We start from the raw sequence: 11,086 nt of genomic DNA on the forward strand, positions 1-11,086 counted from the left end.
ACAGGTCTTTGTACAGACGGTTCTTGAAAATCTCCAAAGAAAGAGACCCCTCCACACCCCAGTCTGGTGTCCGGCTGTCCCTGGGGGAGCCTCCTCCTCCCACTTATTCTGGGGCTGTTCCCCCATCCCAGCACCCACCTCCGCAGAGCCCGGCTCCATCTCCTCCAGTACCTGAAAGGGTGATGAAGCCCATCTCCCTCAACCTCTCCCCTTTGGCCAGGTGTTCCCAGCCCCTGGCCATCTTGGTGGCCCTTTGCTGTGTCCCCTCTACCTCATCAACATCTCCCTTGTGTGTGGGGGGGTGTGGAAACCAGGGGATAATATTCCAGATGTGGTCTCACAAGTGCTAAAAGAAGGGGAACAATCTCTTCCCTCACCCACTGGCTACACTCCCGCTGGCACAGCCTGGCACAGCCGCCCTCCTTGCTGCCTTAAGCCAGGCTTGGCTTGCTCTGACTGCCGCGCTGCTCCCCAGCCGGCCGCTGCCCAGTGCGCCAGTTGGGCAGCAGTCCCTGGGTCCTCCGCTCCCTCCAGGTGTAGGATCTTGCATCTGTCCTTTCCCAAGGCCCAGGAACCTGTAGACACTGCGCCTCAAGCTCATCTGCTTCCCGTAGTGTGTTTTTGGCAAACCCAAGTGCACTCTCTCTCGTTCTCGAGTTTATTGGTACGCAGCCCTCACCCATGAAGACAACCTTCCAGTTTTGTGGACTTCGTCCAGCTCCTTATTCTCCAAAACTTCCCAGCTGGCCTGACCAGCAACAGCAGCAGCGCGTCCGCTGGGCAGGGCGAATGTCGGGGTCCGGCCCGGGCCCTGGGGCGCTGAGCGGGCAGGACATGGACACAGCCCCGCCATGGGGCTGCTCCTGCCCCACCGCAGCCTCTGCCCGGCGTGGTGCGATCCTGCCCTGTCCTGAGCACAAACAGACAGGTGGAATGAAACCGTTTTTGTGAGCTGGACAAGATGAGGGTTAAGAAATGCAACGTGGAGAATGGAAGCAGTAAAACGGGTCACTCCAGAGACTGCTTCCTAGTGACTGTACTTACGTGTGGGAGCACATACAGACATACATATAAGCATGTATCAATGTGTATGTATGGACCTACAATCCTAAAGGAGTAGGTAGTTTTTGTGGAAACCACTTTCATATACTATCCCCCGATGTATGGGAAGTGTGAGCAGCCAGAGGGCAGGTGTTTGGAGAATGGGGGGCAGCGGTCCCGGTCCAACACCCACAGCGAGCACCCGAACCCAGCAGGGGGGACCACACGTCAGCCTCGCTCAGCGTTTGTCACCTCGTGCACAAATAGGTCATTCCTGGCATTATAAAAGGTGACAGTTCAACCAGCCTTTTGCTACAGATGCAAATACATTTTAAAAATAAGCCATAAGAAAAGAAAAAAAGGTGAAAGTGTCTATTTGTGTACAAAGCAGCGAGCAATCAGAAGCTCCTGGCTCCTCCGTTTCTCCCTGTACAAGTTTCCCGGAGCAGACGTGACCCCTTTGCCAGGCAGCACTGGGCCCTTGTGGCCAGGAAGCCAATGGCACCTGGGGTGGGTTAGAAGGGGGTGGTCAGTAGGTCAGAGAGGTTCTCCTGCCCCTCTGCTCTGCCCTGGGGAGACCACATCTGGAATATTGTGTCCAGTTGTGGCCCCTCAGTTCCAGCAGGACAGGGAACTGCTGGAGAGAGTCCAGCGCAGCCACCAAGATGCTGAAGGGAGTGGAGCATCTCCCGTGTGAGGAAAGGCTGAGGGAGCTGGGGCTCTGGAGCTGGACGAGAGGAGCCTGATGGGGGACTCATTCATGGGGATCAATATGGAAAGGGGGAGTGTCAGGAGGATGGAGCCAGGCTCTTCTGGTGACAACCAGTGACAGGACAAGGGGCAATGGGTGCAAACTGGAACACAGGAGGTTCCACTTGAATTTGAGAAGAAACTTGTTCCCGGTGAGGGTGGCAGAGCCTGGCCCAGGCTGCCCAGGGAGGTTGTGGAGTCTCCTTCTGTGCAGACATTCCAACCCGCCTGGACACCTTCCTGTGTAACCTCATCTGGGTGTTCCTGCTCCATGGGGGGATTGCACTGGATGAGCTTTCCAGGGCCCTTCAACCCCTGACATTCTGGGATTCAGTGATTCAGCACACCCAGCCCGTCCCGTCTGACAGAAGCGCGGTTATCGGAGAAACTCGCCAGAGCCACCGCGTCCCCCACAGTGTCACAGCCCCCCGGCACCGCTCCGTGCCGCCACTCCCTGCCGCGGTGTGTGTGCGGCCAGCGGGTGCTCGGGGCTCCACCACGCGCAGCCGGGGGCAGGGCGGCCTGGGCCGTGTTTGTCTTGCAAAGCAAGAACAGCTGCATCGGTTAATTCGTTTGTGGTTAAACAAATTCCTTTCTAAAGCTCCATATAAGGAGCTTGCAGGCCTAGAGCTCTAAATAATCCCTCCAGTCTTCCTGTTTGGAATAATGCTGTTGTTGCTGCTAATAATAATACAACCCAAATTACGGGACAATAGCATTTATTTAGAGCACGAGGGATTCCACATTATACAAACCCTTAAATTTATTTCTTGTTTCACTGGTCCATTTCTACAACAAATACATCAAATCTACTATATAATAGAATTATTTACATTTCCAAACAAGATCGGGTCTGTTTGTAAACCCTCTTACTGCTATTCACATACAGTACTTAAACAACAGCACAATACATTATTTAATACCTAAAAATGACAACCCTGTATTCTAATTCCTTTACGAAAAGTGGAAACAAACAAATTTACAATTGTCATCCCCTCCCATTCCATTTCGTACAAACACATTAACCTAATGTGCTAACCCTGGACTACACTGTGTAAATCCAGGGGGGTTTAGAAGAACTCGGTTTTTATATCTATTTATCAATTTTTTAGAAAAAAAATCATTTATTGGGAACAGTATAATATTAAAATGACTTACTGTACAGAATTTTATTTAAAAAAAGAAAAATCACAGCTCAAAATTGCTATTGGTAAATTCACACTCATTTACAAGTCTCATGTTTCCATGCAGTAATTTACTTGGATTTTCTTCTTTTTGACTGCATTGCACTGGCACTCGTTTCTGAAATCAAGAGAAGAGAACAAGCGTGGATAGGGAGTCGGTACCGCCGCTGAGCACAGCTGCAGGCACTGCCCTTGCGTCCCGCTCAGGCCGCACCAGAGCGCAAACGCGGGCGGGCGGTCCCCGAGCTGCCGCAGCGCCCGCGCCGCGCGGCCGCCCCGACTCCGTCCAGCTCTAACAGAACGGACCTAACCCTGAAAGGCGCGTGTAACCTGTTCTTTCGAGGGAGCCGCCGCGGCACAAACCGCCCCAGCCAGACCCGAACGGGGAGATGGGTGCAAACCCCCCAGGAAGGTGTTCTGGAGCCCGGCACACGAGTTCAGCACCGAGCAGTTTGAGTCCGCGGAGAGTCAGGTCATTAGGAAACAAGAAAACGAGTCTCGCCAGCGGACACTGTGATTCACAGAAAAATGCAGAAAGATACAAAATATACAGCGCTGGAGCAGAACAACCAGAGCCCGCGCAGAAGCTGCAGCGAAAGCAGATGCCATTGTCAGTGCACTTACCAAGGCACTAAGTTTCCGTTCCAAAACAACAACAAAGAGTAAGGACCAAGGGTATTTGCATCTTTAGATTCTTTTTCAAATGTGATTTTAAATGTTGGCAATGTATCTTTGGCTCTTTGCAGTATTTTCCAAAAGCTATTCTAGCCGTGTGTATTTTAAGAGTCGAAAGGGAAAAAATTTCCGAGACATCTAAAAGTAGAAAAGCAACGGTACAAGCCCATGGCTGCTAAACGTCGTGTTAAAAAAATAATCGACGTTTCAAAATTCAACAAACTCGAAGCTACAGGAAATGCTGAAACAGCCCTTGCTGGAAAGGTACTCCAAAAAATGAAAACACCAACACGGCACCGGTTCTCAGGAGCGAAACGGCTCAACACACACGACTGCCAGACCCCGGGCAGCAAGCGCTGCGACTCGCCCTGCGGCAGCAGCGAGAGCTGAGCCGGCCCCAGGCCCAGGCCCAGGCCCAGGCCCAGGCCCAGTCCCAGTCCCGGGCCCGGGCCCAGGCCCTGTCCCAGTCCCTGTCCCAGGCCCAGTCGCAGTCCCAGGCCCAGGCCCTGTCCTTGTCCCTGTCCCAGGCCCAGTCGCAGTCCCAGGCCCAGGCCCTGTCCTAGTCCCAGTCCCTGTCCCAGGCCCTGTCCTTGTCCCTGTCCCTGTTCCAGTCCCAGGCCCTGTCCTTGTCCCTGTCCCAGGCCCAGTCGCAGTCCCAGGCCCAGCCCCTGTCCCAGTCCCTGTCCCAGTCCCAGCCCCTGTCCCAGTCCCAGGCCCAGTCCCTGGCCCAGTCCCTCGGGAGCAGCACCAGCAGCTCCCTCCCCTGTTTTTCATAATTGCCATTTTTATAATGACTTTAATCAGCCTCCAGGCCAGGAGCACACAAACCAGATGTGCTTTCTTAAGCTACAAGTCACTAATAAACACGTAGACCAGAGCAGGCACAAGTGGCGAACCTTGTTCGCTCCCTCAGCGCCCGCTCCCCCAGCCCTTCCAGCCCTTCCCTTCCACTGCAGTCCTGTCCTGCTCTCGTCTCCTGGCCCCAGGCGCTGCACGGCGGGACCTTCGTTCTCCAGCAAACCCCTGGGATTCTGCCGCAGTTTCGGATGCACGTTTTAAAAACAGTGATTCTACTTACAGAGGTAAACGAATAACACAGTCAGTGCAAAACCTCTAAGTGAGTTCTGGTATTATTCAAATTTGATGTAATTTTGCGTTCCCACATTTTCAGAATCTGACGTGCCACTGGTTGTCATCTTTAGGTTTATCCATGACAGTGTGTGGGCAGGTCATGGGTTCAGATCCCCTCAAGCTCAGGGAGGTATCACCAAATCGGTTTTACATTGGCTTCACATTGTTCAAACTTTTCTTCACAACCATGAAAGTTATTTTTACAACACCGATTCCTCTGCACAATCCTGCCACAAGAAGTTAAATTTAACTAAATTCAGCAGCCACAGAAGTGCAGAACATTTAGGTCCCTCCATGTAATCTTCAAGAGTCACTGCACAATTACGTATAGCTGGAAGTCTTCTCTGGAACTCTTAAAATGCAAATATTCTTGCCAGCAAACTCTAGTATCTTCAGTATGGAAAATGGTTGCTGAATTCAACTTGACTTCCTTTTATAATAATTTTATATTAATACCTCTTTGTTCTGTATGTTATTTTTAAAATAGTGGTGGAATGTTGCCTCTTGACAGTCTCTACCCTCTCACACAACTTTTGTCCACCCGAATTAAATGACCCTTAAACACAAGGAGCTGACACAGCTTCGGGAGCGCACAACGACCCTGCGCACCGTGCGCCCCGGTAATCACCGCGTTTATCACACAAATGCTGCATCCTCTGTTAAAGATTGCAACCTGTGTAGAAATAAGGCACGTCAGCAACTGCTAATGCCACGGTTAATATGTGTGATTTTCGGATTTCACATGTTCTTGGCAAGAACAGCCGGGGCTGTGTGTCTGAGCGCACCTGAGCCCCAGCGCTCGGCTTCGTGAGAGCCGACCGTGCACTGGGGAAGACTTTAGCGCTTGTCTCGTGTCTTTCAGGCTTCGGGAAACACAAAAAAAGTCCCTTTTAGTGGAGTACGGTCCTTTTAATGGCAACACGTCTGGCAAGAGAATTCCCCTAGGCAAGCTCGCAGAACACTACGGTGATGAGTCCTGCAGACAACGAGTTCCGCAAATCGAACAGTGGGGAATTCACCCAAGATTTACTGATGTCAGTAAACACTTCCACACCGACCTGTGTCTAAAGCATTGGAACTAGAGCGAGCAGCACCCAGCGCGCAGGAGCTGTGCAGCAGCGTTAGGGCTACGGCCCGGGGAGGGCCGGTACCTCCTGCCCTCTCCAGGACGCGGCGGGCGCGCGTTTTACCTTTTGCGGTGCCGGACGCGGACGCTGGTCGGGACGATCTCTTGCGCTGCCCGTTCTCTACAGTTTCCTGTGAAGCGGCAGAATCCTCTGTTCTTGAATTTCTTCTATTTGGAGTTTTAGACTTTTCACAATTCTCTTTTGTCTCATTACTAATAAAGTGGGACAAAATATTTCTGATGAAGTGTAAGAAGAATTAGGTTTTTCTATGCAACTCAGACAAGCTGGAGGATGGACCGACACAGGTACCAGTTCCGGACTATTAGCACTGAAGATATGAAATGCTAGAGATACCAGAAGGTTTATCAGATGAAGAATGACCTGAGTAAGCCAGAGTACAGTCCGTTTCTATGGAAAATTATCAGAGGATACAGAACTGAGAAGTCCTCAAAGAGAATATTTTCAAAATGAGAAGACCAACAAATTAGATGCATTATAAATTGTTTGCTCTGCTTTCCACAGGTGCCACCATTACTGAAGTCTAGGAAAAGCAAACAAGGTACATTAGAGACCGCTACAGTACGAACACAGACCTGAAATTGCACATGAACACAAGGGGAATCACGACCGTTCGGCGAGTGTGCCGCTGCTGCTTTTACTGCCAAGGCTCACTCCACCGGCCCAAGTGATTCCTTCACATATTAATAAGCTTAATGCTTATTTAAAACTTTCTTCAAGCTTTAAAACTCGAAGTTAAAATAGGTTTTATTTTTTATAATAACAGAAAGCTTTTTCTGCTATAAAAACTAATTGTAGGTAGTGTGGAAATCCGTGTTTCTCGTCACTGAGATAACGAATGGAGGGTTGCATTTTGTAATTAAACTCCTCTTTTGTTTTATCACTCTTAACCCGGTAAACTCATCCTGGGGTTTGGGTGTTTTCTCCTTAACGCATTAATGCCAGACAATTCCCAATCACTACGTGGTTTCTGAAGATTAAGCTAAACTTATCTCCTGTGCATTCAAAGCTAAGTACCTAATCAAACAAATTATTCTGCTGACAATGGAAAAGGAGAAAGGAAACTCATCTGAAGGCCTTTGGGTGATGCTTGCAAGACGCCAAGAGAGGCTCCTCAAGCAGAACTGAGCGAGAACAGCCAGAGCAGACTGTGTGTGACAGAGGCAACCGCAGATCCTGCTCTGAGGAACAACCACTACCAATAGTTGTGGATTTAATAACAGATACATGTAATCAAACACAATTTGTCAACTACAGGAGAGACACACATTGCCAAGCAAGGAAACACACAGTAGAGGAGAATATTGAAGCACATGGATTGTCTTGGATATAAAATAAATATTGAAATATGTTTCCCCAGAAGTCAGCACCATGGGGGATCTACAAACCAGATCCTACAAACCAGATCCCCCAAAATGGTCACAAACTGTTCACCTGTGCAGCTGGAGCAGCCACCAGAGGGACCGGAGGCAACAAACAGGCACCATCACCTCAAGTTCAGTTCTTACCGGGAATTTTTACAGATTCTAATGACTAATCCATCGTTTGGATTGTCTCAAAGGAACCAACGCATCGCTCCTCTCCTTCCATAGGAGGAAATCAAGTTGGCCCAAGTGAGAACACTTGCAGTGCTCTGCAGTTACAAGGCTGCTCTCCAGTTTGCAGCGTGTGCGTTAACTCCGGGAGCTCCGGGCCCACACCACACCCTCAGTCTGCCTGAAAACTGCCCATCCTTGCCAGTCCTGTCTGAAACGCATCAGGGCAGAACAATCCTAACAGAAATGGTAATTTGGTGTGCTGAAGGCGTCTGGAGATGGGTCATGCAAGGACACTGCATTTGCAGAATCTGCTCGTCTGCCGCGTGTCAAACCTTCAGCTTTTTAGAAAAATTCTACCCTAAAAAAAGCTTGGGACATTTCAGTTCGTCTTTGATATTAACCAGAAAGATCCCAATCCGTGTGAAGGTAAATGTAGCTAAAGATTCAATTCAGAGCTGCTCCTGATCTGATAAAGCGTTGCGTTGCTTCCCTTACAAAAGACGACGCTGCCTCGTCTCCTGCTGAACCAGCTGGACTAACTGCACCCCCCTCACCCACTGACGAGGGCGGCACCAAGAACCGGCCAGTCGCACCAGCACACTTACCCAAAAACCCTGCCAAGGTCTGTCCCTACAGCTGCCTAGACTGAGCTTAATGCCTGGGGGGGGTTAGAATCTAACAGAAAAGGATCTTGGAAACGATATTTTCTTCTGACAGAACACAACCATTTGAAAATTGATCTCTTAATTACTTAATGTCTTAACTGGGACAAGATGAAGTTTCTGCCTGGCTTTCCTATCAGGTTTCTGCAAAGTGTCAACAAGCAAACACAGAAGATTTAGTTTTGATTTGTGTTCAGAACAGTGGAAACATCAAGACCCTGATGTGAAACACTCAGGCCTGAAGGGATAAGAGGAAACAGTGTCCAAAGCGTGAGGACAGACTGGGGAAAGGGTTACCCCCCGTTCTGCACTGGAGCAGTGTTCTGAAGCATTCAGTTAGCCCGAATCCTCAGCAGGACAGAGAGAAAATGAAAAGCAGTAGCAGAAGTTGTGCAAATGAAGCAAAGAGAAAGGGATTTCCTCCCAGGGAAGCTATATCTACTCCGAGTCCACACAAACCATCTCCTTACCTTTGACCAGCAACTACTGGAGCATTTGTTTCAAGTTCTACAAGAGAAAGAGATAATTTTTAAGTCTGCTGACAAGGCACGACCATCTCACATTTCTGTCAGTATGTATTACGTTCGAAGAATAAACTTATTGATCGTTTCTATCAAGGCAAGGGGACATTCAAACCCTGAACCGCTGCAGGACGCGCTGCTCCTGCCCACGGGCGCAGGGATGAAAGAAAACGAGTCTGTTCCCTTTTTACACTTGCATTTTAGGCTGTTTATTACTTCTAAAGCTTCTCGGTTTTACTAGTTTTAAACCTTAAAAATGCTAATCTGTATCTATTATGTACGTAAAACTTTGCCTTAACCCAACCACCTCTCACAGCAATATCTACTAATGCAAAGGAAGACAATTTTCTGAAGCTAAATTATACTTTTTCTGAATTGCAAAAGCTCTCAGGGGACAATACAAAGTCTGACCCGCCTCCTTCCTCTCCGTCTCTCACAGTGATTTCGCACATGCAGAGCAGGTTTCCCTTTGAGTCTTCACGACAACAAGCAGCTCTCCTTTTCAGCAGGTAACATCTCTCGTCTTTTTGCTGTCCATCTTTGACTTGTCCCCGTAACGCCGGGGCTGTGCTGAGAGGGCCCGTCTGCACCTCTCGCGAGCGCTGCCCGGCTTAGGGCTCCCACCGCGCGCCCCGGCTCAGCCCCGGGGACAGCGCTCAGCACCGCGGCTTTGCTCTCCAGATCAATTAGTAGCCAAAGTTTGTCAGTGTGCGCAAGGAATAAAGGTGTGAAAAAAAAAAAGGAAGAAAATAGATAATATTTGTCCCCTTCTGGTAAATAGCTCTTAAAATTTGTATTGGAACATCAGACTCTTCAGTGTAACAAAGGAAAAACAGACTAAGCTAAATAAGAATTACTTTTCTTCCTACCTAAAATTTGAACAGGGAGAATGTTCAACCGTGGAAGTTGATAACGTGAGTTATCCCCGGTACGGGCACGTCGGCACCGGGGCCGCGGGTGGGATGTAACGTCACGGGCGGCACGAACACCTTCTGGTGGGAGCTTAAAGAATAAGCTGGCGCAATTTCTCCTTTCTGACAGCTCTACTGTCACTCGTATTAGAGATGGCAAATGGATGGAGAGCGGCACTTCCATGTGCAGGTCCACGTCTATCCATCTTCCCTACTCATCTCGGAAACAACGTCTTTTAAAACCCCGCAGAACTGATGGTGAAACACCATGAGAACAGACGGCAACAACCAGGAGCCATCTGCCAGGGCTGCCCCTCGGGACCCTGCCGAGGGGTCATTAGAAACTGAACAGAAAAGACGAGATTACAGCTCTCAAACTGGCCTTCCCAGCTCGGCTGTGGAAAGTATTTGCAGAAGTGTCTCATGTAAAAGAAAAACCCCCATTTGCTCTGGGTAAAGCGTGAGAAGCAGACACAGCCCGTCACTGCGGATCCGGGCCCTGCGGCTCCCGACTGAACATCCACAACTGCCTCGGGGATTTCTCATTTGTTTTTTCATTTGTTGATCCCATATTGAATCTCCAACAAGGCTCTGGAGGCTTCTAAAGCACAATGCATCTAACAAATGAAAACCATCCCAAAAGCACAAATAACTAAAATAAAAAACCAACCCCCAAACGACCAAACATATTAGTGACCATTAAAGATGCATTAAAATAAATGCATCTTCAGCTACAAACAGAGAGAGTTTAGCTCGCCTATATTGTGTTTTCCAAAGGAGATTTACCTGTTCTTTGAACAGTACTTTCTGGTGTTGCAACTGAACTTTTTTTCTGTGCGAACTGTTGAGAGGATGCTGGAACAGAAGCGCAGGGAAAAAGCATTATTGTCAAGCAGCCCCAGGATTTCCTGTTGTGCGGTCAGGCACAAACGCTGTCTCTTCCAGCGCACTGCAATTGTCCATTTACAGACACAATGTTCAAACCCACCCCTCTATCCACCCCCACCACGAGTTTAAACCTTGGGAAAACTATCCCACAAGTTTTCTCCAACTAGAATAAGTGATGAAATTAAGTATCATAAACCACATTTTTAAAAGTAACAGCTTTTTACCCGACTGAGAAATTAAAGTCCTAGAAATGAAAGAGTTTAGTCCAATGCTAATTTCAACAGAAGTTCTGGGGGAAAATAGCATCTTTGTTAATGAATCAATGCCCTCACTCTTCCAATTAAATCGCAAGAGAGCAAAATGTGCTCCCTTGAAGTCCTTTGGCAATAAGATGACGTGACTTAACATTTCTTAAGGTGACCAAGATGGAAACCCAATTCTGCTGGGCTAACGCTTAAGTAGTCTTCTTTTATGTGTGATAATGAACTTAAAAATAACACAAAGATAAGAAGTTAAACATTCATGTTTAAATAAAGACTATCCACTTCCATTTTTCCCCAACACGAGTAATTCCTTCTGCGAAGCTCGCAGTAAACATGCCCATCTTCTGGGGGCACGTGGCCACGACACGTCAATGGCC

At 48.6% G+C, this 11,086-nt stretch overlaps 1 protein-coding gene across 4 annotated transcripts in view; it reads right to left on the reverse strand.

Moving 5' to 3' along the window:
- Positions 1-2,493: 2,493 nt before the first annotated feature.
- The window catches only part of NCOA6 (nuclear receptor coactivator 6), a 48,157-nt gene continuing 39,564 nt past the window's right edge, over positions 2,494-11,086 (reverse strand). For 2 of the 4 annotated variants that reach the window (XM_065032705.1, XM_065032706.1), the window contains exons 13-15: positions 10,345-10,413; positions 8,597-8,633; positions 2,494-6,120 (exon numbers count right to left, since the gene is read on the reverse strand). In XM_065032705.1, coding sequence (XP_064888777.1) covers positions 5,817-6,120; positions 8,597-8,633; positions 10,345-10,413 — 410 coding nt within the window. In that variant the 3' untranslated portion in view covers positions 2,494-5,816. Of the gene's footprint in view, positions 6,450-8,596; positions 8,634-10,344; positions 10,414-11,086 lie in introns of all 4 variants that reach the window. The other 2 variants (XM_065032707.1, XM_065032708.1) reach the window with 2 other exon arrangements.

The sequence above is a fragment of the Columba livia genome, chromosome 16 (assembly GCF_036013475.1).
Source record: "Columba livia isolate bColLiv1 breed racing homer chromosome 16, bColLiv1.pat.W.v2, whole genome shotgun sequence".
NCBI classification, from domain to species: domain Eukaryota; kingdom Metazoa; phylum Chordata; class Aves; order Columbiformes; family Columbidae; genus Columba; species Columba livia.